Below are 27,857 nucleotides of genomic sequence, written 5' to 3'. Positions count from 1 at the left end.
TCCTGGCGAGTACGAGTCACGGGTACACACGGGGCCGCGCAAGATCTATAAAGACCTTGAGGCCGCGTACTCCACCGCGCGTGATTTCAAAATAATCACTACACTTTACGAGACGGAACAAGGACTTAATTTGATGGTTCTCCTAAAAAGTGACCAAGAATTCCGCCGCCGCGCACACTAATCACATGTGCCACAAAACAAGGAACTATATTTTGAAATCCACTGTGCCTATTTTCCACGAATTTCCATCACGAACTTTCATGAGTCACTGCATAACGCATTCCATATTCACTTGACTTCTGTGGCGGTGGATGAGTCATGCCTCTCAAGAACTTCATCAACATATTTTTGTGATCCGCATTGCTCCTCGGCACAGCACTTCGCCGAAACCTCTTCTCAGATTTTCACATAAACCAACTTTAAGGGGAAGAAGAATTTATGAACACGAAAATTGGATAGATTAGGAGCACTGAGTAGCGGGCTTTTTTTTTTCTAGGTTGTCTTTATTTTTTTGCCCTTGAACTGTCTCCTTTGCTGTAAAAAAAAAAAAAAAAAAAAAAAAAAAAAAAGGTTGAAAAGCGAGTATAAGTAGGAAGAAAAAGTGAGTAGATAGGGAGAAAAGTGAGTGAGCGAGTGAGTAGCGGGCTTTTTTTCTCAGCTGTCTTTTTTTTTTTTTTGCCCTTGAACGGTCTCCTTTGCTGTAAAAAAAAAAAAAAAAAAAAAAAGATAGGTTGAAAAGTGAGTATAGTAGGAAGAAAAAGTGAGGTAGATGGGGAGAAAAGTGAGTAGATAAGAAGAAAAGTAGATAGGTTGGGAAGAGAAGTGGGTAAATAGCTTATGACTTATTCACTACTCATATTCCTAAAAAAAATATATATAAAGAAAAAAAAGAATATGTAAGCTATAGGCGTCACTGTATCTGTTTCCTAAGTTAATGAAGCCAAATATTCTTTTTCTTCGTTTTTTTCTTCTTTTTCTTCTTGTTTTGTTTTCCTTTTTTATATATTTTTTCTTAATTTGTCTTGTCTTTTTTTTATTTTTTTGTCTTATTTAATTGTCTTTCTTATTTGTCTGCGTTTTTTTCTTCTTTTTCTTCTTCTTGTTTTGTTTTTGTTTTCTTTATTTTTTCTTTTTTTTTTGTCTTCTTTTGTCTTTTTTCTTCTTTTTTGTTGTCTTCTTTAATTGTCTTCCTTATTTGTCTTGTTTTTTTTTCTTCTCTATTATTGTTTACCATTGTTACATTACTCTCTCTCTCTCTCTCTCTCTCTCTCTCTCTCTCTCTCTCTCTCTCTCTCTCTCTCAGTAACCCAACTCCTAAAACATCTCTACATATATACATAATCATCATCATCATCAACATCATAATCATCACCATAGCACCTCCAACATCAAACCCCCCCCCCACCTACCACCACCACCATCATCATCATCATTAACATCAATTAGAAGGGAGGGTGGGAAGGTGGGTGCGCGTATAGTTCAATTTATCCCCTGCAATGTTCTCCTCGCCCATTAGCGTGCGAAGGGGACCAAGGAGGAAGGGCTTTGTGCTCTCTTCGTGCGAGGCGGTGGCGATCGAACACTTCTGGCGATGAGACGCACACGACGCAATAGGAGGTGAAGGAAGGGAGGGTGGGGAAGGTTGGCGGGGAGGGGAAGGGAGAGGAGTGTGGGGAAGGAGGATGGATGGAGGGATGGATGGAAGGAAGGAAGGAAGGAAGGGAGAAAGAGGAGGTTGGCGGGGAGGGGAAGGGAGAGAAGTGGGGGATAGGAGGAAGGAAGGAAGGAAGGAAGAAGAGGAGGAAGGGGAGGTTGACGGGGAGGGAAGGGAGAGGAGTGAGAAAAAGGAGGATGGAAAGAAGGAAGGAAGGAAGGAAGGGAGAAGAGGAGGAAGGAGAAAAAAAAAGGAAAATGGAGAATAAGAACAAGAAAAAGAAGAGGAAGAAAAAGGAAAAGAAGAAAAAACATGAAAGAACAAAAGAACAAGAAAAAAAACAAGAAAACAAAGAAGTGAGGTAGAAAGGAGAAGACAAAGGAAGTGAAGTGAAAGAATGAAAGGAAATTACAGGGAAGAGGAAGAAAGATCGAACGAGAGTGCAGGAGGAGGAGGAGGAAGAAGAAGACGAAGTAGGAGGAGGAGGAGGAGGAGGAGTAGGAGAAAGACCAGGAGGAGGAGGTGTAGAAGGAGGAGGAAGAAGAAGTAGGAGGAGGAGGAGGTAGAGCAGAAGGAGGAGGAGGAGGAGAAGAAAGACTAGGAAGAGGAAGAGGAAGTGTAGGAGGAGGGAGAGGAGAGGACCAAGCGGGCAGGTGTGGATGAGATAATTGCAGGTGATGTCGGTTTGGTCACGCGAGACACATTTGGTCCCCCGCCCGCGCAGGTAAGCCAGGTGGGGCGGCGGGCTGATCCGTGCTTTATATCCCTCACTCTCAGATCTTTACGATTTCTCTCACTTTTTTTTTTTTTCATGAGATGGATTTTCTTTCTTATTTTTGGTTGGTTTATTTTTTTGTTTTTGTTTTTCTTTGTTGTGGTGAGGTGAGAGAAGGGTCTGTTTTTTTTTTATTGTTTTCTGTATTCCTATTTTTTTCTCTTCATATATTCATACTTATTGATTAGTTGTTGTTTGGTAGGAATAAGGGTGTTTTTTTCTTCCTTTTTTCATCTTTGTTATGGCCCATCTTTCCTCTCTTCTTTCCTTCTTTCATTTTCTCAATCATCTGTTAATTCCTTCCCTGCCTCCATTCTCTTCATTCTTTCCTTCTTCCGTCGTTTCGTCCTTCCTTCTTTCTTTTTCTTCTTTCTTTCCTTCTTTTCTTTTTTTTTTCTTCCTTCTTTCCTTCCTTCCTTCTGTCTTTCTTTCTTTCCTTCAATCATTCAATTCGTTCGATCTTTCTGTTTTTTTCCTTCCTTCCTTCCTTCCTTCGTTCCTTCAATTCGTTCGATCTTTGTGTCTTTCCTTCCTTCCTTCCTTCTTCCTTCCTTCTCTCCCTCCCTTTCTTCCTTCCTGCATTATCATTTTTTTACAGTGATTACCTTCCCTTAACTCTCCATTTTCTTCACTATTGTCTGATGGGGTCAACCCGCACACTACCTTCTTTTTTCCATCTTCTATTATTCTATTCTATTCTAACTTTTCCTTTCCTCTCCCTTTGTTGGTTTCGGTAAATTTTTCCTTTTCACTTTCTTTCTTAAATTAATACTTCCTTTGGCCTTTCCCATCGACTTTCTACATAGTGTTTCTCTCTCTCTCTCTCTCTCTCTCTCTCTCTCTCTCTCTCTCTCTCTCTTACTATCCACATTTTTTCTTTGCTTCCTTCCTTTGTCACTGTTGTTGCTATTTCCTTTCTTTATTGTTCTTCCTTATTTCCTTTTTTTTTATCCTTGTTAACCTCTATATCACCCTTTTGTTATCCACTTTTTCCTTTTTTTTTTAGGGCGGGGTTAAGGGCTTTCGATTCTCCCTTTTCTCCCTTTGTTTGCGGTGTCTTAATGTCTACCTTTCTCCATGACCTGAACCTCTTAATTAACCTGTTCTTTATTCCTCTTCAACCTGTGTCTTTTTCCTCTTTAGCCTTCTCTGTTTCCCATTCTCTATTTCTTTTTCCTTTACGATATTCTTCTATTTCATGGTTGCCTCATCTTCGTCTGATCCTTTCATTCACCTCCTCCTTCATTTCTTTATCTCCCTCTTTATCCCTCTTTCATCTTCGCTCCATCCTCTGTGTCTTTCGTTTACTCCATTTTTAAAACCCTTATTATCAGTGATTTATTTTCCTCCTCCTCCTCCTCCTCCTCCTCCTCCTCCTCCTCCTCCTCCTCAGTCGCGGTTCCCTGCATTCCGAGGTTATAAAACGAAGCATAACAGTTCAAGGAGTGATTTTAAAAGGGAAAACGGAAAAGCTTCACCAGCGGACACAAACATCTTATCTCTTGGACGCGAGTGGAAAAATAAAAAGGTTGAGAGGAGAGAAAATTTAATGAAAAAATGTATGGAATCGCTTTACAAGGATGAATCTGGAGAGTGAGACAGACAGACAGACAGACAGACACAAAAAGGTTGGGAGGAGGGAAAATTAATGAAGAAATATACTGAATCGCTTTACAAGGATGAATATGGAGAGTGAGACAGACAGACAGACAGACAGACAGACAGACAGACAGACAGACACACAGACAAAAAAAGGTTGGGAGGAGGGAAAATTAATGAAGAAATATACTGAATCGCTTTACAAGGATGAATATGGAGAGTGAGACAGACAGACAGACAGACAGACAGACAGACTCACAGACAAAAAAAGGTTGGGAGGAGAGAAAAATTAATGAAAAAATTTATGGAATCGCTTTACAATTATGAGTCTGGAGAGTGAGACAGACAGACAGACAGACACACAGACAGACAGAGACAAAGAAAAGATGAAAAAAAGAAGTAAGAGAAGGAAGACATACAGATGCAACCACACACAGAAGCCACCATGAAAAAAAAAGGTAAAAAAAAAAGAAGAAAAAAAATCTGAAAACAAGATAATGTAACATGGAAAAAAACAGCAAAGAAGAAACCTCAAACACACACACACACACACACACACACACACACACACACACACACACACACACACACACACACGCAAAAGGGATAACAGACAGGTTTCAGAGCAATGGCAAGGCTTCGGTTATGAGATATTATACGAAGCCGTCACTCGTCACTCAACAACAACAACAACAACAGCAGCAGCAGCAGAAGTCCCCGTGCAATGACCCCTTAGGAAAACAACAAAATCTTACACCTGGATCTCAATACCTATCCCTCTAGTACCTTTTTATACCTGCTCATTGGCTTAAGATTTTTAGTGTTATAATCCGTCCAGAAATGTATAGGTTAGGTTAGGTTAGGTTAGGTTAGGTTGTTAGGTTAGGTTAAGTTAGGTTAGGTTAGGTTAAGTTAGGTTCTGTACTACGTAAGGTTAGGTTAGGTTAGGTTAGGTTAAGTCAGGTTCTGTATTACGTAAGATTAGGTTAGGTTCTGTATTAGGTTAGATTAGGTTCTGTATTAGGTTAGGCTAGCTAGTTTTTTTTTTTTTTTTTTTTTTTTTTCGTGTTCGCCTATAGCGCCGGTAGGCTTTCTTCAGGGGGCCTAGTGGTCGGCCTAGCCCGTCATGGCGCAGGCAGTTTTTATAGTGGCGCCATTTATTCGGTATTAAGCTCAGTCAACCAATCAATCAATCAGTCAACCACCTAACCAATCAGTCAATCACAGTCAATCAATCTCTCCATCTCTCCATCCATCTATCTATCGTCTCTTCACTGGTGGTCGCCGCTTGGTCCCTGCCCCGCCCCGCCACCTCCTCTCGTCCACTAATGTTTGACGATACCGGCGATCAATCCCCCGCTGCCCATTACGCTGCACTATCCATTGTGATCGGCGCCCAGGGAGATGACTCGGGCCACGTCCATAGCCCAACACCGCAAGATTGTACGAAGCCAAACCAAACTCAAATACTACGACGACGAAAATTATTTATAGCTGCGGTGTTTGGTTGTAAGAGACTATCATGTAGGTAACGTGTATTTAACTGACCTCTCTTTTGGCCACTCATCTCCAGTTTCTTTATAGGAGCAATGAATGATTAGGAGGATATTCTTACTTGCATTTACCTTTTTCAGAGAGAATGAGGGACTGAGCTAAATAACGAATTGCCAATAGAAAGGTTTTTACTAATACCTAATAAAAGCACCCATTGTTTCTTTTGGCAATGGAGATATATCGATTTCAAAGTAGAACATATAAATCCAAATAACAACAAGGAATAAGCAGTTGCAATAAAGTAAAAACAGATAATGCCAGAGAAAAAATGGATCTGATTCGATTAAAAATAGTGTCCCTTAAAAATAGGTTCGAGTATGCACAGAAAGGCTCACACATCTCCGCTCTAAACACATGGCCAGCGAAAAGAACCTCCCATGCTTAGTGGTCCTGATTGGTGCTGATGCTGCCGGGGCTTTACACGGATAGAGGAGTGGCGCCACTAACGGGAGATGGAGGCTTATGGGCGACACACGCACACGCAGTCGTCAGCCTCTCCAACCCCGGCAGATGTGGAGAAACAAACAAGCATTCTATTAACTTTTCCTCGCCTCTCCCTCGTGCCCCGCTGTTCCCCTATAGGCAGACAAATTGAAGTGGTGTTGTACTACCTCTCTCTATCCCTCTCCCTCTCCCTCTCCCTCTCTCTCGGCCATTTGTACGATCCCCGCTGTTTCATTAAGTGAATTTAGCTTCTTGAGGCGCCATCCACCACCACACAAAGGAAGGGAGGCGTGTCGAAAGAATAAAGGCATACAAACCATGATTTGATTGTCGGACCCTCGAGGCGGTGGGCTATAAAAACGTTTCCTACTGTAATCTTAAATGGAGAGGGCGAATGGCACGGAGGGAGATTCATGTTCATTTTTTCCCGAAGATATTGCTGAGTAAGAGTGACCATGGTGGCTCCTATTGGTGGATGCAGCTCTGGAGGCAAGACATGAACGGTACTTCGAGAATTATTCCAAGTCAAGCTTCGTTTAACTTGAGGCAGGTTCTTCACAGTTCTGTTTCTTCCACCTTCGGCATAACAGATTTACCGACACTTCCCTTAACGCCTAGAGGGAGATCAGGGTGCGAAGGTTTAAAGAACGACGTGGTTTTTAAGTGTGGGAGAAATGAGAGAGAGGATTTCCTGACGAGGTGGGCGTTGGTCAAGTCATCTATCTGCCTTCAGCGAGAGGAAAATCTGAAACACACACACACACACACACACCGTAGGGGAATGGCTGGCTGTCTCGAGAGGGACCCGCAGCAGACCAAGAGGTGAATTACACACACACACACACACACACACACACACACACACACACACACACACACACACTCAGATAAGAACAGCATTTTCGTAACAGTATTCGGATATGCAGATCAGCTATCATGCATACCTCTACCTGCCCGAAATGTGACCCAAAACTACCCATCAGTGAACTTGCATATTGCCTCGGGTGTATTTTTTTTAGACTGTCATTTCCAGGTGTTTTATATATCGAATGCATGTACCTTTCTCTGCGTCGCGTGTGCCTGTTTTATGTAGCTGACGCGCATTTCTCGTAACGATTCCGCCGTAACACACGCGATGGGGTCACCTCCGCGTTGTCTCGTGACCTCCGTGCTTTCTCACGTCACAATAGCAAACAAGAAATCAGTGTAAATTTGTCCTTCCCCGACGACCGAAATCATGCCGGAATTAAGTCTTGCATAGCTTACTCCACCCATTAACATCAGCAAGAAAAACAGGATTATAGTTAAGCTTATAAACACGTCTTTTCAGAGAGAGAGAGAGAGAGAGAGAGTCGCAAACAAGAACTCGCTATAAATTTTTTTCCCCAACGACCCAAAATCATACCCGAATTAAGTCTTTCGTAGCTTACTCCAGGCATTTACACCAACAAGAAAAACAAGAGCATAGTTAAGCTTCTAAACATACGAGAGGACAGAAGAGGTCAATTTCAGGTGAAGAGTGGTAAATTTCGGGTGGAGAGAGGGGTCATTTTTGAGTGGAGGGAGGGGTGTCAATTTCGGGTGGAGAGAGGGGTCAATTTCGGATGGAGAGAGGGGTCAGTTTTGAGTGGAGAGGGGTCAATTTCAGGTGGAGAGGGGTGTCAATTTCGGGTGGAGAGAGGGGTGTCAATTTCGGGTGGAGAGAGGGGTCAGTTTTGAGTGGAAAGAGGGGTGTCAATTTCAGGTGGAGAGAGGGGTGTCAGTTTCGGGTGGAGAGAGGGGTAAGTATCGGGTGGAGAGAGGGGTCAGTTTTGAGTGGAGAGAGGGGTCAGTTTTGAGTGGAGAGAGGGGTAAGTATCGGGTGGAGAGAGGGGTCAGTTTTGAGTGGAGAGAGGGGTCAGTTTTGAGTGGAGAGAGGGGTGTCAATTTCAGGTGGAGAGAGGGGGGTCAGTTTCGGGTGGAGAGAGGGGTAACTATCGGGTGGAGAAATGTCTATTCCCAAAAACCGCAAAAAAAATGGAAAATAACACTCACCAAGGGCACAGCGTTGAGATGGGGCAAAGATGGGGCGGAAACGGGGCGATGACGGGGCGAGCAGAGTGGACACAGCGCACGGGGCATCTCAACGGGGGTACAGTGGGGGTTCCGAGCATCCAGGTAACACCCCCCCTACCCCTGCCCCGTCCCCCACACACCTTGAGGGCAGCACAGGGGTCGGGATGAACCTGGATGACGTACTACCGGCAGACCCTCTTGTGACCCCCGCCGTGTGACCACTTAGCTCGGTATGAAGGAAGAGGAGGAACTCGAGCACTTTTTTCTTTTCTTTCTTTTTTTCAAGCACTTTTTTTTTCTTTTTTCTTTCAATATTTTTTTCAAGCATTTTTCTTTCAGTATTTTTTTCGTGCACTTTTTTCCTTTTTCTTTCAATATTTTTTTCACATTTTTTTATTTACTTTTTGGGTTCACTTTTAGGGGCACTTTTTTTCCCTTTGTTTATTCTTCAGTTGTTGTTGTTGTTTTCACTTTCATTATGCATCTTTTATTTTTTTACAAGCACTTTTCTTCACTTCACTTTCCTTCGCTTCTTTCACTTTCACTAAAAAATTTTCAAGCACTTCCTTTTCATTTCCCTTTTTTCAGCTTCTTTCACTTTCATTAGTATTTTTTCAAGCACTTTCTTTTCCTTTCCTCTTTTTCTGGCTTCATTCACTTTCACTAATGTATTTTTCTTCAAGCACTTTTCCTCCTCAGCGTGAAAAGAGAAAAAGGAGAAATAAGACCACTCGTTTTTCATTTCACTGTTTTCTTCCATTTTACTTTCATTCTTTTCAAGCACATTTTTCATTCCATATCCGCATCTTGGGAACAGTAAACAGGTAATATATAAAGATAACCACGCGTCTATATAGTCTTCCCAACTCACTCTTCGCTTTATTATATTTTTCTCACCTTTTTTTTATCCACCACACGTAATGGCGAGGCAGCGGCGCCTTAATCCGTGACCTGGTAATCCTCTGCGTTCCCCTGCAAAGAAAAAAAGAAGATAAGATTTAAGTGAATTTCAGCTGCATTGTGATGTGTGTGTGTGTGTGTGTGTGTGTGTGTGTGTGTGTGTGTCACCATAAACTTCGAATAATATATAGCACAATAACACACATTATGACCAAGGTCGATAAATTGAATTCTAATGTGACCCTGGTTCTTTCCTTTCCTTCCTTCCTTCCTTCCTTCCTTCCTTCATCCCTCTCTCCCTTCCTTCCTTCTCTCCCTTCCTTCCTTCCTTCCTTCCTCTGCTCTTTCTTCCTTTTTTTTCTCGCTTTCTTTTCTTCCTTTCTTTCTTACTTTCCCCATCTTTTCATTGTCTAGCATTAGGAAGTTGTATCGAATGTTACCTGGACGACTAACAAACTAAAAAAAAAAACTAAACTCCTAACATCAAAAATTATCTCCCCCTCAAAAAAAAAGGAATAATAGTTGCCTTTGTATAAATTATTCAAATCCTAAACTAGGTACTGTACAATATTGCAAGGTCACCAATGCTTCTGTTTTTGTTAATAATGATAAGCAAAATAAACAAACACGTCTATAAATCACCACAAACGAATCTCCAAGAAAATGTATAGATGTGGTGATTTGATTCAGATTGTGCCGATAAGGGAAAAAAGAAGGAACAGTAATTATCAATGTGAGTATCAAGTCAACTCAACGCACGAACTTGATCTCCCTTTCGGCCACTTGTCTATATTTGCTTTTGTGGGAGCAGTTATTAGCGGGCTTTTTTTTTCCTCATTTTTTATTTTGCCCTTGAGCTGCTTCCCTTACTGTTAAAAAAAAGTAGCCTTGAAATGCCACACTCATACCAATTGATATGAGTGACTAAGAAAGAAAGAATAAGATAAAAGAAAGAAAAAGGTAGAGGAAGGAAGCAAAGAAGGAAAAAGAAAGGAAGAATAAGGAAAGAAATTGTAGACCTAAATAATAAAGTCACTAACTCACTCATCCATTCACTATTAACATTAAACAATCGAATCAAATACAAACACATATAAATAGAATCAAATATAAGTTGTAGACCTAAATAATAGTCACAACTCACTCATTCATTCACTGGGTCGTATTTCAAAACATTTCGCCTCCCAAGTACACATATTTCACAAGGCTTTCGTATAAGGGTAGTTTTATGACCCTGGTGGTAGTTTGACGCTTCTTCTGTGCCGTGAACCTAAAAAAAACACTGATTAGAACACGATTGATCCCCTCTTTGACCTTTAGATATAGTTGATGTAAGAACCGACAGTATCTTATAATATCGGCCATTATTAATAGGTAAGTATAATCGAGGTCCACACAAACACAATGTACAGTAAAGTAAAATATAAGTTGCGGCCCTAAATCCTAAACCCATAATTACAGTTTCCTTGTTCCGAGATAGTCGCTGAGGGTGAACAGCTGTCTTATACGTCAAGGCCTTGCGCGTGGCCTTGGCGGGACGAGCTGAATGGATATAAATATTCGATTCCAGAGATGCAGATATTGAGTGAGGAGCCTTCTTGATAATTTGGGTTCTAATGCGTCCTTGGTTCTTTGTTTGTTTTCATTCATTCACTTATTCCTTTTTTTTATTTCTGTCTTTCTTTCTCCTTCTTTCTTCGTTTCCTTCCTACATTTTTCTGCCTTTTCTTTCGTTTTTCGTATTTTCTTTTTCTTTTTCTTCTTCCTTTTTTGCTTCATTCCTCCATTCCTCTATCTTTTCTTCTTCCTTATTCTTTCTTTCTTTTCCATCTTTCTTTTCTGCTCTATTCCTCTATTTCTCTATCTTTTTCTTCTTCCTTATTCTTTCTTTCTTTGCATTCTTCCTCCTTTGCTTCCTTCCTTTATTTATCTACCTTTTTTTATCTTTCTTTATGCTTCTTTTCTTTCTTTCTTTTTCCCTCTTTCCTTCCTTCCTCTATCTTTTTCTTTCTTTTTTCTTATGCTTTCTTTCCTAATCACTCATATTACGAAGAATAACTGTTCCAAATTCCGAGAAGCGTCTGACGAGCTACTTCCAAATTATTAAAGAACAAAAATTAACCTCGCAGTAGAAAAAAAAATTGTTTATCCAGCTGACTGAATTCCGGTAAACAGATACATTGTTGATTTTAAGCTTACGTGCTGTTTGAAGGTTTTAAGCCAAGGGTAACTACGGGAACACAAAAACATGAGCGGGTTATCAAACTTATTCAACCCTCCGATGCATTGTCCGACGTGAGCTCTTACAGGAGGAGATTATCAAGACACTTCCACACCCGAAATTGACCTCTTTTCTGACCTCTAACTCTTTATTTTTCTAGTCGAATGAGCGGCTATTAAAGGGCCTATTTGTTCCCTTTTTCTTTCCCGTTGAGCTGCCTTCCGTGATGTAAAAAATAAGGTCCGTTCTCCTTGTGCTATTCTCCACATAAGAGCTAAGAAGGAGGACGAATAGAGGAGTCACCCCTTACATCTAATACTCGGTGCCTATGGACTGTTCGGTATCACAGATCGAGGTGTCAGAGAGAGAGAGAGAGAGAGAGAGAGAGAGAGAGAGAGAGAGGTCATCCGTCATTGAACATTATGGCAGTGTTAGCGTTGCAGGGTGTCGCAACTACTTCTTGGCAGCGTCTCAGGTAGGCAGAGTAAGCAGGTGAAAACGCTGATTGAGTGATGCAAGAAGGTGGAGCTGCGAAATCAGGTGTTATCTGTGGCCTTTAATTACTCTCTCTCTCTCTCTCTCTCTCTCTCTCACCAAAAAAAAAAAATGTGTGTGTGTGTGTGTGTGTGGGGGGGGGGGATATTAATACGGCAAAAGAGGGGAGTGGGAGGTGGAGGGGGGGGGTGAGGGGGGAGGGGCCTACCTGAATGCATGATACTCGATTAATGCTATCAGGTCTATTACAAGGTGAGCCTGTGTGTGTTCGTGTGTTCGTGTGTGTGTGTGTGTGTGTGTGTGTGTGTGTGTGTGTGTGTGTGTGTGTGTGTGTGTGTGTGTGTTTATTTTTTTATTGTAGTTATATGTTTATGATCCTGTGGTCAATGTATATTTATTACTGTTATGTGTACCTATCTATCTATCTACCTATCTATCTACTTATCTATCTATCTATCTATCTATCTATCTATCTATTCATCTATCTATCAATTACCTACCTAACCACATTTTTAACTGTATCTATCTGTCTTCCTATCTATCTATCCATCTACCTATACTACCTCTACCTACCTTTACTCTACTCTTTATCTACCTATCTAACTACCAAACTAACTCTCAACCTACCTCAACCAACCTCACTAACTCAATAAATAACCAACCATCTACCCATGCATTTACCTATCCGTCCTACCTACCATCCTACCACCTAAGCATCTCTCAACCTATACATTTATCCAACAACCATTCAACCTACCTCAACCTACCTACCCACCTAACGCAATTATCAACTCATCAATCTATGTGAGTATAAAACCAGGTGACTAACTCCACATCCCTCTCTCTCCCTCTCTCGTTCGCCCCTACAGCTGGACGCGGCCGAAGGTGTGGCTGCGAGGAAGGCAAGGGGGACGCTATAGGGCCAGGTGAGGGGTGCCAGTGCCAATGCCCCGCCTCCGCCCCCACCTTCAGGGACGACGTTGCCACCTGCGTCTCCACCCTCCATGGTAAGTACACAAGGGGAGGGCGGGAGTGGAGGGAGTGAATGGACAGCGTACTGAGGACGGAGATGGAGTGGAAGAGGAAGAGGGTGTATGGGGAGAGTATACAAGGGAGTGGAAGAAGGGAGTAGAAAGTAGGGAGTAGAGAGTAAGTAGATTAGAGTAAATAGATAGTAGATAGAGTAAGGAGTAAGGAGTGAATGGTTAGGGTAGTGAGGGATTGAAATGGATTGGAGGAGGGAGAGGGTGAAGGGGGAGTGGAAGGAAAAGGGGGAAGGGAGAAGAAGAGGAGAGGTGGAAGAGGAAGGGAAATATATATGGATAAGTAGGTGAAGGGAGGAATAGATTGAAGTGGAATGGATGAAGAGGGTGAAAGGAAAGTGGAAGGAAGGGAAAAGGGAAAAGGAGAAAGGAGAAGAGGAGGAAAGGAAGGAAAATAATAATGGGAGTGGTGGGTGAAGGGAGTGTATTAGAAGATAGGAAGAGAAAATGTGAGGAGAAAAAGATCACAGGAGAGGAGAGAAGAGGAGGAAGAAGAGGAGACAACTTCATAAAACTTCATACCGTATACCATCTCTCTCTCTCTCTCTCTCTCTCTCTCTCTCTCTCTCTCTCTCTCTCTCTCTCTCTCTCTCTCTCTCTCTCTCCACACAACACCCTCAAAAACAAGAAATAAAGAAAAAAAAATCCTAATTGGCAACCCGACGCTAACCTTTTGACCTTTACCCGAGCTTCTGAATGGAGAGGAGAAACAAAACAAACAGCCTGACCTTCAAAGTTCATACATGTCTCCCCTCCCTTCAGCCTCACCTCATTTCCAAACCACCCTTACTCATCTAAATAACACCACTCTCAAGCCCCGTTCACACTGTGCCGACTCTGGACCACGACAACCCGGCGACTCGGAGTATACGAGGTCATGGGTGTGAAATGTTGGTGTGGATGGGTCGCATATGGTCGGAGAAACTATCTGCGACCCTTTCATGTCAACACTTCACACCCAAGACCTCGTGAGTCCCTGGGTTGTCGTGGCTCAGAGTCAGCACAGTGTGAACGGGGTTTCATTCATCTCACTAACACGACACTTACTCAGGAACAGGGCACCGCAGCGTTGTCATCTGTCCTTCTATTCACAGCACAAGAACCATAATAACACCCGTCAGCTCTCTCTTATAAGTTACAACCCATCTTGAACACTAGTTATTGCTCTTTCACATGTCCTCGTTTGTCTCCACCCCTTCTGAAGCAGTGACATTCTTTTCAGGTGCTGTCATCTGTTATTTTTGGTCACCTGCCTTTGAGAACTCGCAGGACTCCAAGGTTATAATGTTCCCCGTCTCCCTTACGGATTAGCCACTGCACGCTGTATTTTTTTCTAGTTTTACCTCGTTAACGACACTCATATTCCCCGTATTCAATGGTGGAGTAATTATATAATCGATAGTATGCCAAAGAAGTTTTTATCCATCTTTGTTTTCTTCATTTTCTACTTCCTTCTCTCCCCTCTTCCATCCCCTTCCTTTTTTTCTACATTACAAAGACCAGTAGATTCAAGGTACGCATATATACCCCTCTCCCCTTGTCTCACTCCCTTCTTTCTTTTACATCACAAAGACTAATTGTTGAAGAGGCAAACACTGCATTATCCAGGGACGCATATATATTCCTCTCCCCTTTTTCATTACCCTTATTCTCTTACATTACAAAGACCAATACTTTAAGAGACCAAACATATGCATTACCCGTGGACGCCTATCAACGTAATAACAACACACACACATACACGTCCTCGGCCGCTCCCAAACACGCAGTAAAAAGCGTCTGAAGGGCAAACTCCTAAGTCGGTATTATAAGACACTTTCAACTATTTCTAAACGTCAAAGAGAGGATCAATCGGTTAGGTTAGGTTAAAGGGAATATATCAGGTAAGGTTAGGTTAGGTTAGGTTAGGTTAAAGGGAATCAATTAGGTTAGGTTAGGTTAGGTTAGGTTAGGTTAGGTTAAAGGGAATCAATTAGGTTAGGTTAGGTTAGGTTAGGTTAAAGGGAATCAATTAGGTTAGGTTAGGTTAGGTTAGGTTAGGTTAAAGGGAATCAATCAGGTTAGGTTAGGTTAGGTTAGGTTAGGTTAGGTTAAAGGGAATCAATCAGGTTAGGTTAGGTTAGGTTAGGTTAGGTTAGGTTAGGTTAGGTTAAAGGGAATCAGTTAGGTTAGGTTAGGTTAGGTTAGGTTAGGTTAGATTAGGTCAAAGAGGGAGTCAATCGGGTTCCAATGAGTGTTTCTTTAGGTTCAGGGTACAGAAGAAGGGTCACACTACCACCAGGGCCATAAAACTACTCCTGGAAATGCCCCAAAATCCTAGGAAAGCCTTGCCAAATAGATGAACTTAGGTGACGAAAGGTTTAGTAATACGCCCCTTATTATACTCCAGTTCCCTTGTGTTGCGGGATACTATGAAATCAGGTTTGGGAGTCGTTGTGTTCAGCCTTTGACATTTTCTTCACGTTTGTTGCTATTCAGTGCAAGATCCTTTATATTAATGTTTTTTTTCTCTTCACATACCTGACATTTTCCCTTGAGTTGTGTTGCTATTCAGTATTTTTCCCCTCGATAGCAAAGTAGCGGAGCGGCAAAAAAACAAAAAAAAAAGTTTGAAATGTCATGTGTGGGATGGTGTGGTTATAAGCTGTCATTACGCAAGCCGAGGGGAATTTTCATGTGAACTTTCCTGTAATTAATGAAGCCTGTCAGACAACTCAATATTTGTATCCGGATGTGGTATTTCATCTTACACATTCGCAAAAAGGCGGAAAAGTTTAATTCAAGAGTGGGAAACTGTCATTATACAACTCAAAAATTTTCACCTGAACTTTCCTGAAATTAATAAAGCTTGTCATGCGATTTAATATTTGTATCCGGATGTGGTATTTCATCTTACACATTCGCAAAAAGGCGGAAAAGTTTAATTCAAGAGTGGGAAACTGTCATTATACAACTCAAAAATTTTCACCTGAACTTTCCTGAAATTAATAAAGCTTGTCATGCGAGTTAATATTTGTATCTGGATGTCGCAAGTGCATCAACTCCGCTTACTCACGCGAAGAAGAGCTAAAGTTAAATTCAAGGGCGGGAATATGTCATTATACAACTCAAAAATCTTCATCTGAACTTTCCTGAAATTAATGAAGCTTGTCGCGGATGTTAATATTTGTATCTGGATGTAGCAAGTGCATCATCTCCGCTTACTCACGCGAAGAAGTCATTATACAACTCAAAAATCTTCATCTGAACTTTCCTGAAATCAATGAAGCTTGTCGTGCACTTTAATATTTGTATCTGGATGTGGCAAGTGTATTATCTCCTCATCATCTCTCTTACACACGCACAAAAGAGCTAAAAAGTAAAATGCAAGGGCGGAAAGTTGTCATTATACTGTACAACACAAAAATCTTCATCTGAACTTTCCTGAAATTAATGAAGCTTGTCGTGAACTTTAATATTTGTATCAGGATGTGGCAAGTGCATTATCTCATCATCATCTCTCTTATACACGCACAAAAGAGCTAAAAAGTTTAATTCAAGAGTGGGAATATGTCATTATACAACTCAAAAATCTTCATGTGAACTTTCCTGAAATCAATGAAGCTTGTCATGCACTTTAATATTTGTATCTGAATGTGGCAATTGCATTATCTCCTCATCATCTCTCTTACACACGCGCAAAAGGGCCAAAAAAATCATTTCAAAGGTGAGAAGCTGTTCATTACACAACTCAAAAATCTTCATGTGAACTTCCTGAAATTAATAAAGCTTGTCATGCGAGTTAATATTAGTACCTGTGTATGTTGCAAGTGCATTATCTCCGCTTACTCACGCGAAGAAGACCTAAAAAGTTTAATTCAAGGGTGGGAAGGAAACTGCCAATTGTGTAACGCGCTTGAGAAATAAAAATAAAAACGTTTCCTGGCACAAAATCGTATCATACACTACGCAATTAGATTTTACTGTCTGCACGTCACAATCTGGAACTACACAACGCCTCCGTGAATGCTCCAGGCAACACGGAAACACTGCGAAGAAAGTGAGGTCTTATATACAAAATTACATTACGTCAGAAATTCAAACAAAGACTCCACGAGACAATCATCAAAAAAGTCCCTCTCTCTCATATCCTGACAAAAGCGTATAATTTTGAAGCTAAACAAAGCAAGTAAAATTAAAGAAAGAAGTCACCCGGAACACGACGGAAGGTACACGTGCATGAAACACACACACACACACACACACACACACAGAAGAAGAAGAAGAAATACGAAACAACTTGATGTCCAGAAAACTAAAGATAAAAAAAAAAAAGCGTAAGCAATAGGAGCGTTGGTCATCCTCAAACTTTACTTAGCACTAGTTAGACCTCATCTCGATTATGCAGTTCAGTTCTGGTCCCCCTACTATAGAATGGATATCAAGATGTTAGAATCTGTACAGAGGAGGATGACAAAGATGATTCAGGGGGTGAGAAACTTGCCTTATGAAGACAGGCTGAAGTAGTTAAATCTACACTCGCTAGAAAGGCGAAGGTTGCGAGGAGACTTGATCGAAGTCTATAAATGGATGAAGGGATTTAATAAAGGGGATGCCAATAAAATTTTGATAGTAAAAGAGCCGGGTAGGACGCGTAGCAATGGTTTTAAGTTAGACAAATTCAGATTTAACAAAGACATAGGCAAGAATTGGTTCACCAATAGAGTGGTGGACGAATGGAACAGGCTTGGGGGCCATGTTGTGGGTGCCAATACCGTAGATACATTCAAGAAGAGGTTAGATAAAGCCATGGATGGTGAGGTAAGGTGGGGTTGAGTGTACAGGAGCTGCCTTGTATAGGCCAACCGGTCTCTTGCAGACTCCTTACGTTCTTATGTTCTTATGAAAATAAAAACTCATGACCTCAAAAAATTAGACGAGATATACAAACAAACAAGAAAAACAAGGTAAGGTTATGAAGTTGGTCACCTCTTGCTCAGAAAACTACGCAAAGTCCACAAGAAAACTTTAAAAAAAAAGAAAAAAAACATTAGGTCAATTTAATAAAGAAAAAAATCATCTCTTGTCTAGAATACTGTAATGCCAGAAAGTTAAGTATGGAATGTAATACACCGGATCACAAAAGTAGGTATAAGTATTGTAAGTAAGTAAGTAAGTAAGTAATTAAGTGTGTCTCCCATGAACACCAAAGAAAACGTCCCAAAATTCATGGAAGAAGTCGCTACTCTGTCCAAAAAACAACCTAAATGTCAATACACGAGTTAGCGAGAATGTGCCTGTGCGTGTGTGTGTGTGTGTGTGTGTGTGTGTAATCGTGTGAGCGTTTATATCCCGCTAATCGACGTAAAGATGGTATGAAGTCAATGATAATGGTGGTGATAGTGATGATGGTGGTGGTTATTTGTGGTGGTGGTGGTGGTGATGGTGGTGACGGGCGGGGTTGCGGTGGCGGCGGTGGGGAACACAGTTATGAGCAATCTGTGGACCAATTCGTCTCATCCTAACAAGATTAAGAGTTTTCCTAAGCGCGAAGAATTAACGGTTAGTACCAGCAACAGCCAATAGCAATAGTAGTAGTAGTAGTAGTAGTAGTAGTAGTAGTAGTAGTAGTGTATGATCTCCTGCCTCCCTCCCTGCCTGCCTACCTGCCTGACTGTCATTAAGCTATCCCTGAAAATGCCAAACCCTCCAACGAAAGCCTTGTCAAATACGTGTACTTGGGCGACTCGTCTACCCCTCCTACTCCTACACCCTCCTGCAGCCCAACCACACCAAGCCTCGTGCCGTCACCCTCACCCTCTACGCAAGACTTTATACCTGTCAAAGGAAATCAGGAAAACACGGAAATCAGGAACACACGGGAAACAAGATAACACGGGAATCAGAAACAGACTCTACACCTGCCCACGGGAATCAGGAACACACTTTATACCTGCACACGGGAATCAGGAACACACTTTATACCTGCACACGGGAATCAGGAAAACACTTTACACTTGCACACGGGAATCAGGAAAACACTTTACACCTGCACACGGGAATCAGGAAAACACTTTACACCTGCACACGGGAATCAGGAAAACACTTTACACCTGCACACGGGAATCAGGACTCAGGAAAACACGGGAATCAAGAAAACACTTCACACCTGCACACGGGAATCAGGACTCAGGAAAACACGGGAATCAGGAAAACACTTTACACCTGCACACGGGAATCAGGACTCAGGAAAACACGGGAATCAGGAAAACAATTTACACCTGTCAAAGGGAATCAGGACTCAGGAAAACATGGGAATCAAGAATACAATTTACACCTGTCAAAGGGAATCAGGACTCAGGAAAACACGGGAATCAAGAAAACAATTTACACCTGCACACGGGAATCAGGAAAACACTTTACACCTGCACACGGGAATCAAGAAAACAATTTACACCTGCACACGGGAATCAGGAAAACACTTTACACCTGCACACGGGAATCAGGAAACGGGAATCAGGAAAACACTTTACACCTGCACACGGTAATCATGAAAACACTTTATACCTGAGCACGGGAATCAAGAAAACAATTTACACCTGCACACGGGAATCAGGAAAACACTTTACACCTGCACACGGGAATCAGGAAAACACGGGAATCAAGAAAACACTTCACACCTGCACACGGGAATCAGGACTCAGGAAAACACGGGAATCAAGAAAACAATTTACACCTGCCCACGGGAATCAGGAAAACACTTTATACCTGCACACGGGAATCAGGACTCAGGAAAACACGGGAATCAAGAAAACAATTTACACCTGCCCACGGGAATCAGGAAAACACTTTATACCTGCACACGGGAATCAGGACTCAGGAAAACACGGGAATCAAGAAAACAATTTACACCTGCCCACGGGAATCAGGAAAACGCTTTATACCTGTCAAAGGGGATCAGGAAGGCACGAAACTGTAAAGGAATTGATCGTATCCGGAAGTTTTCTTTATCCCACAACCTTTAGGAGGAGAACAGGTCCGGGGATTCAATATTTCTCAACACAAAACATTTAGTATATATTTCCTGGACACAAAGAAAAAAAGATGAAATAAGACGTTGCCTGAGTTTCATAGGTGGGTTGGTTTGTTTTTTCGTTTCACACACAACCTTTAGCAAATAGGAAACAGCTGTCACAGTTTTATATGTTTTCTTTCTCTCCTTTTCTCAGCGACGAAATAATAGTCAGGGAATTTAAAAGTTTCAATTCTCTCTTTCATTATTTTTATTTTTTTTCCATTTGAGACTCTGTATATAATGATAGGAAACTGCGGCTGTCACACATCTATATTTTCTTTCTTTTATTTTTTGCTTATTTATTTATCTCAGCGACGAAATAAGTCAGAATTTTAAGTTTCAATTTTCTCTTTTATAATTTTCTTGTTGTTGTGTGAGACAATATATTTGATTCTTGGTCGTGAAAGGACAATGGGAAGTAGAAAAAAAAAGACAAAACGTACCTAAATACCACAAAAAATACACACACACACACACACAACCCCCCACCCCCCCCCCCCCACACACACACAAAACCTGCTTAAGTCGTACCACTCGGCAAATACAATACACGGACCAGCAAGCGAAAATAAAAAAAAAAGAGAAGAAAAAAAAAACTACCTCTCATAACCTTATATGCACGGGTCCTTACATCCCATTTTCTTTTCAAGGGGGGACAAAAGACCATGAACCTTAGAGAGAGCGAGAAGAAAAAAAAAAAAAAAAAAAAACGCCATTCTTCTGACGAATAAAAGCTTAAGTAATCACGTGGCTATAATGAACGTGGAATTTAACCTTTCTTTTTTTTTTTCCTTGCACGGACTCAGGAACTTCTTATAACGAGCAAAAATAAGTGTTACCAGCAGGGGCGTTCGCTCTTTGTACTGCTGACGTATGCGTGAGATTACGTGGAAGAGGAGGAGGAGGAGGAGGAGGAGTGGAGGAGGAGGAAGGAAAGTAATGAAAAGGAGATGAACTAAAAGAAAAGCAGAAAAGTGGAGTAAGAAAAAGAAAAAAAAGGAAGGAGAAGAATTACACTTTGAGGAAGAAGAAGAAGAAGAAGAAGAAGAAGAAGAAGAAGAAGAAGAAGAAGAAGAAAACAGTGAGTGGCAGATTGATTATAGTAACTGTGTGTGTGTGTGTGTGTGTGTGCGGGGGTGACTCAAACCAAGAAAGGGTGGCGGAGGAAAAACAGGAAGGAACAAGATTAAAACAAAAAAGAAAAGAAAAATGAAACACGCTCGCCACAGTTCAGTAAGATTATGTGACCTTGGAGTGGCGTGACGGGAACAAAAAAAAATAAATAAAATAAAAACAAAAGTACTACTAAAATAACAAAAAGAAAATACGATGATAAGCAAAACTCTAACAAATTTACTACGACGTCCTTCTGAAACAATTAGAGACATTATTTAAGTTTATCAGTAGTTTGTGTTTCGTAAGTTATTTGTGGGAGTATATTTTTCGTCGTTAATAAATATGTATGTATATGTATGAATGTATGTATGTATGCATGTATGTATGTATGTATGTATGTATGTATGGTTAGTAGCTAAGTCAATAGTTACTGTGCTGTTATCAGGATCATTATTCATTGCGTATGTGTGGGTGCGTGTGTGTGGGTGCGTGTGTGTGGGTGCGTGTGTGGGTGTGGGTGCGTGTGTGTGGGTGCGTGTGTGCGTGCTATCAGGTGAGTTGAGTCTTTTATATGTGGAGTCAAAACAAGCCTCCTACGAAAAACAAAGTAAAAAAAACAAAAAAAAAACAATTCAGGACCAAATTCGCAACTCACATGACAGAAGGGAAAGACAGTCCAAGAATAGCCCGGGAAGGAAGATTATGACGACCTAGTTAATTGTTATATATTCTCAAACGCATCGATCTCCCATCACGACTAATTTCCCAAGGCCAGAGAAGATTAACCGGGTGTTCATGGGTGTTATTCACGATCGAGACGCAGAAGTCGTGTAAAACTATCACTGGGGTCACAAAACAGTCCGTGAAGAGCCCAGTAACTTCCTCGACATCAGGCTTTTCAAACGGACGATCTAAGCAGCGTTGCCAAATCGTCGTACTCTGAACATTGCAATTATCATTTTTAGGTTCCACGACTGTCGTAAACACACAAATAACGATAGAAATTTAAAGTTATCGTTAAAACAGTTAAATATCGTTGGTTTTCGTTCTTTTTTGCTACAGGTATCGGTCAGGAACAACGAAAATGCGATGAGTATGGTAATTTGGCAACGCTGGATCTGAGGTGCCGATGCGTTGAAAAAATACGGACTTTTGTCACAGGGAGAATTTCGGAGTTATTTATGGACATGGAAAATAAGGGATTCATCTACACAGACAGACAGATGGATGATGGGACGGTGCCGCAATTTCGATGTAATTTTGTGAAGGGATAATAAGATAAGTCCTTCGTGCCAAAAAATTGTTATCTTTGCCTAAAAATCTTCGAGGAAAACGAGGTGGAATTGCGTGATTTTGCTGTTTTTCCGTCATTAAAAGATTTTGTGTTTTCACGGAAGAGGAAAAAATTGAGGTGTGTGTTTGTGTTTGTGTGTTTGTGTGTGTGTGTGTGTGTGTGTGTGTGTGTGTGTGTGTGTGTGTGTGTGTGACCTTTCTGGGGTGTGTGCGTGAACCTTTGTGTCTCTCTCAGAAGGTCACCATGAGTCACTACACCCAACACTCACTACTTACACTTCGACACCTTCCTACGTATACCCAACCACCCTTACACCCTCTTACACCCTCCCACACTTACGATCCTCCCTCTAAAATCCATCCAGACACCCTTACACCCTCTTACACCCGCCCTCCCTTACCATCCTCACTTTAAAATCCATCCAGACACCCCTTACACCCTCTCACACCCACACTCCCTTACGATCCTCACTTTAAAATTCATTCAAACAACCTTACACCCACACATAGCCCTCCCTTACCATCCACCCTTTAAAATCCATCCACCCACCCTTACACCCTCTCACACCTAGCCCTTCCCTAACTGTCCTCCCTTTAAAATCCACCCACCACTTTAAAAAACACCCACCCACCCACACACTGTCAACCCATTCCATCCACCCCTACAGTCCACCAACCCATGCATATCCACACCCTTAGTCCTCATACCCACATCTCAGAGCCTTAACCCCATACCCTCATCCCTTCATTTATCCTTTAGCCAGCCCTTTCAGCCCACGTCAGCCCTATCTCTACATCTACCTGCACCCCTCACGCCCTAAGCACATTGACCTGTATTACCTGAAGATCCTACGCACATCCTTATACCGTGAAGGATCTTAGTCTATCAGGAACACCAGTCGTAAAGTGTATCATGTTATTTACAGTACTAATAGAAAACCCGAAGTCGACGATAAAAATAAGTTCGTAAATTGGACATATTATACGTTCTTTGTACATACCGTTAGTCTACACACACACACACACACACACACACACACACACACACACACACACGTCCGTCAATAGCATCAGATGACTACGTGTATAGAACCTGTAGCCCTGTGTGTCGTTCCCTCTGTCCACTCGTGTATACTGTAGCGAAACACAGCACCCAACTCTCCTCCTTAGTGCCGCTACTCCGCCGCCCCGACCTCCTAAGTGTTTTCAAATAGTAGATTGACATACCCTGTGCCCGCGTCTCGCTCGCTCTAGCTACACATATATGTCCACTTAAGATACACATGCACCTTCCCTCCTGTACTCTACTGCCGCTATTCTGTCCAGTCTCTACACGGAAGGAAGGAACGTGGTGGAATGCAAAGAGGAGGAGACGAGGAAGAGAAGAATTGAAGAAACACTGACAGAGGAAAGGATATTGTGTACAACTGAGTGTAAAAGAAAGAGCGCATCAGAAAAGGAGGATAGTGGTGAGAGATGGAACATAGAAATACCATAAGGAAAGAGCCTCTATTTCACTGCCTCTATTCTCTCTATCCTCTACTCTATTACCGCAATACCACCTCCACGGCCTCCTCCATTTCCACTTAATCATCACGTTCAGAAAGCCACGAAGTTCTTAGAGGCTTAGACCATCCCCAGCAGACCGTGACACACATAAGCAGTCCTCTCTATGCCCGCTGCCTACGCATTCACCCGCCTCGCCCTGGTCCAGTTTTCTGTGTTATGTATAGTAGGGCAAAGGGTAGGTGTGATTCTTATCGTGACGTGATCGCTAGGTTGGGTTTTAGTCTGGTGCAGAAGCGGTGGGATAGCTTGTATGCGATTTACTTAAGATAGCATTTGAATTTTTAAGCGGGTATTTTCATTCTTTTGTGGTGGTGAGCTGCTCTGCCTCCTTCTCCTTCTCCTCCTCCTCCATCTTCTTCTTTTTCTTTTTCTTTTTCTTTTTCTTCTTGTTGTCCTCCTCCTCTTCCTCCTTTATCCACTCCCTCATTTCTTCTCTTCTTTTTCTTCGTGTTTGTTAGTTTTCTTTCTCATTTTCTGCGCATTCTTTCTCCTCCTGCCCCTCCTCCTCCTTCTCTTCCTCCTCCTCCTCCTCCTCCTCCTCCTCCTTTTAGCTTAAGTATGTGGTTTAATAAGAATAGGTATTTCGAAAGTTACAAATTCATAACATTCTTCATCTAACTATACCGATTTTTCACACACGTATTTTCAATGTGGTGCTTAACTCATCCTTCTCTTCCTCCTCCTCCTCCTCCTCCTCCTCTTTTTGCCTTGAGTATGTGGTTTAAAAAGAATAAGCATTTCGAAAGTTAAGAGATTCATAACATACCTCTAACTATACCGATTTATACTACGCGTATTTTCAATGTGGTGCTAAACTCCTCCACCTCCTCCTCCTCCTCCTCCTCTTGCTGCCTTGACTTTTTGTATTTCATTATCCAAGTCCTCAAGTATCCTCAAATCCTTTCAATAGTTATTTTTCCCTTCATTTTTTCTCATTTCACTAACAAACTCCATTTTCGAAAGTTAGGAGATTCATAACATACCTCATCTAACTCTTTCCAGCTCATCTCACTCTTACAATAAACAGAATCCAACTCTAATTACCCCGAGGGAGGGACGGAACCATAACGAAAAGAGATAAATAGAAAGATAGATAGAGAGAGGGAGATTGGGGGAGAGAGGGGGGGGGAGAAGGGCACTATTCCTAAGGGCAGAGATAACAGCTAGCGGACACCTGGGGGCGTTGGTGGGGGGGAGGGGGGGCGCCGGGCCTCGTCTCGCACCGCTACCTGGGAGTTGACAAGGGTGTGTGTGTGTGTGTGTGTGTGTGTGTGTGTGTGTGTGTGTATGGGTGGCCGGTATAGACACAACGGCCGCGGCGCCACCATACCCACAAAAGACACCCACCCCCGCACGTCGCCTTCATTTGGGTGACGGTGTGGGTGAACGTGATGGTGTGTGTGTGTGTGTGTGTGTGTGTGGGAAGAACGGGGCACTCACGTAGATATAACAAAGCGCCCCTGGTGTTCTACTTAATCAAGGGGGAGCATGCTTGTGTGAAAATGTTAACACGCCTCACCTCACCAAGCACCTCCGTCTCCTTGTGTCTTATATGTGTGTGTGTGTGTGGGGGGGGGGGGGAGAAGGGGGCACTCACGTAGATATAACAAAGCGCCCCTGGTGTTCTACTTAATCAAGGGGGAGCATGCTTGTGTGAAGATGTTAACACGCCTCACCTCACCAAGCACCTCCGTCTCCTCGCGTTTTCTAATAAAGCAAGACTCTTCGCCGGGAGCACAATCCACAGCACCGTTGCCAGATTGTCGTACTCAGGGCAGAGTATTCACCGGTTTCTGACGCCTAACTATTGCCAAGAAACATCAGGAATTAGCTATTTTAACGATAATTATAAGTGAATCTCCTTATTGGGGTCCACGAGGCAGTTTTGGGGGTCGGAAGTCGGTAAATATAAGAGGCTGAGTAAGACAATCCGGCAACGTTGATCCACAGTGACCATGACAATGACGGATTCGCTTACACATTTTATTCTTTCTCGTAAGCACCGCAAGTATGATTAACAGCCTGAAGGACCGTAATAACCGTTCCCCTTAGGCCCATATTAACCCTCAGGGGCAGCCAGGAATTCAGAAGCAGCGGGGTAGTTTATGTTCCGGGTAATGGATCTTTAAATTACACCCGCGAGCTTGAAAACAAAGAAAAGCCAGGATGAACAAGGGAGATTATAGTCGGGGTTCACGGAAAGGGGTCTGGTACGTTCCTCTTTACTCTGTTTATGGTGATTTTTCTCCCTTGGTAATTCTTGTAAGAGCTGACGAGCACCGGTTATGGGATGAGTAGGAGGGATGTCATATGTTATCTGCTTCCCGTCATACCCAGCGTTGCCAGATTGTCGTACTCAACCGCTTATATTTCCCGACTTCCTACCCCCAAAACTGTCTTCTGGGCTCCGATAACGAAACTCATTAATAGTTATCGTTTAAAGAGTTAGATCCTGATGTTTCTTGGCATTAGTTAGGCGTCAGAAACCGGTAAATACTACGCTCTGAGTACAAGAATCTGGCAACGGTGGGACTCATACCTGGTTCCCGGCGTCATTTCACAGGTAACATGTCCATCAGGGCGTCTAAGTGATTGGTCTGTCAGTGACTCAGCCTTAACTCATCCGCCTGCCTCAAGGAAACAGGTTCAGCTTTCTCACGCAGCTCTAGGAAATATTTAATGCAGCGTGTTCTTGTCATATGCGCGACACATTATACGTTACGATACCTTCACCTTCAAAAATATAAATAATAAATCTTGTGTTTCCCCATTACGTATACGGCCAAGTCTCCATCTGAGTGAACTATCTCCTTTTTTCATGCTTGCGAGGGTCGGGATGAACTGCAAGGCGTGGTAAGGTTGACAAGGAAACTGACCCCTCATTTTGGCCACTCCTATGTACTCTATTCGGTAGCAGTAAGTAGCGGGCTTTTTTTTTAATATTGTTTTCTTTTTTTTTACGCCCTTGAACTGTCACCTTTGCTGTAAAAATTAAATAAAAAAAAGGAAGAGGGGAGGGGTGCACGAGACTTCCTAATCCAGAGTAAGAGGACGATCGAGAGAATAAGTCAGGATTGAAGCGTGTCATCTACCTGTATCATTGCCACGGCACTCATCTCCCTCTTGAACTGTGACATAGGGCCAGTCTTACAGTCCAGTACAGCACGTTTGTAAGCTCCCCAACCAAACACAAAACACGACGAAAAATCCTTGCATAGTTTTTTTTTTCTTTCTTTTTTACAGCAGTGGAATCAGTTCAAGGGCATAAAAAGTTAACAAATGTGAAAAAAACACTAAACAAGGAATTTTCGTCGTGTTTTGTGTTTGGTTGGGAGCTTACAAACGTGCTGTACTAGACTATAAGACTGGCCCTATAACCAGTGCCGAGTAGAGCCCATCAAAACAAGAAACTAAGGAATATAAAACCCAACTAAAAGGACAATCTAAAATCCGATAAGAGCCCCGCCAAATAAACTAAGCGCCAAGAGTCCTAAAAAACAACAAAGTATGCGAAAATAAAGCCCCATTAAAAGAACACACTAGGAGCAAAAAAGAGACCCAATAAAGCGACTAATGGCAAACAGAAGACCACTAAAACAAAACAAAAAGTAACAGCAATTAAAAACACCTTAAATCAACGAACTAAGACCAGATAGTGACCCAATAATACAACAAACTAAGGACAAAGAGCCTCATTACACCAACACAGACAGAGAACAGCCAGACCTCCATTAGAAACACAATTATGCCCAACTAAACTATTCTAAACAAAGGCCTATTACAACCAAACCAACTCCAGTCATACAATAAGCCTAGCCGTAATTAAAAAGACGAAACCATAAAGTCTACCAAGTGTATGTAACCAGGGCCATGAAAACAGAGAACCACTATAACAAACCACAAACTAGGAATTAAAACCACCTTAACTCAACAACCTAAGACCGGATAGTGACCCAATATGACAACAAACTAAGGACAGGGCGCCTCATTACACCAACACAGAGAGAGAACAGCCAGACTTCCATTCGCAACCCATTATGCCCAACTAAGCTATGGTAAACACAAGCCTGCTACCTCCAAATAAA

At 42.1% G+C, this 27,857-nt stretch overlaps 1 protein-coding gene and 1 long non-coding RNA gene across 2 annotated transcripts in view; one reads left to right on the top strand and one right to left on the bottom strand.

The window, feature by feature from the left end:
- The window catches only part of LOC126997606 (serine-rich adhesin for platelets-like), a 62,793-nt gene that overhangs the window by 5,904 nt on the left and 29,032 nt on the right, over positions 1 to 27,857 (top strand). Inside the window, exon 2 of the mRNA XM_050858790.1 lies at positions 12,567 to 12,704. Within this exon, the coding sequence (XP_050714747.1) occupies positions 12,567 to 12,704 (138 nt within the window). The remainder of the gene's footprint in view (positions 1 to 12,566; positions 12,705 to 27,857) is intronic.
- The window catches only part of LOC126997608 (uncharacterized), a 106,135-nt gene that overhangs the window by 56,879 nt on the left and 21,399 nt on the right, over positions 1 to 27,857 (bottom strand). Inside the window, exon 2 of the long non-coding RNA XR_007752216.1 lies at positions 8,061 to 9,053. This is a non-coding gene — a long non-coding RNA (uncharacterized LOC126997608). The remainder of the gene's footprint in view (positions 1 to 8,060; positions 9,054 to 27,857) is intronic.

Source organism: Eriocheir sinensis, chromosome 12 (assembly GCF_024679095.1).
Source record: "Eriocheir sinensis breed Jianghai 21 chromosome 12, ASM2467909v1, whole genome shotgun sequence".
NCBI classification, from domain to species: domain Eukaryota; kingdom Metazoa; phylum Arthropoda; class Malacostraca; order Decapoda; family Varunidae; genus Eriocheir; species Eriocheir sinensis.
This window is presented reverse-complemented; position numbering and strand designations above follow the sequence as displayed.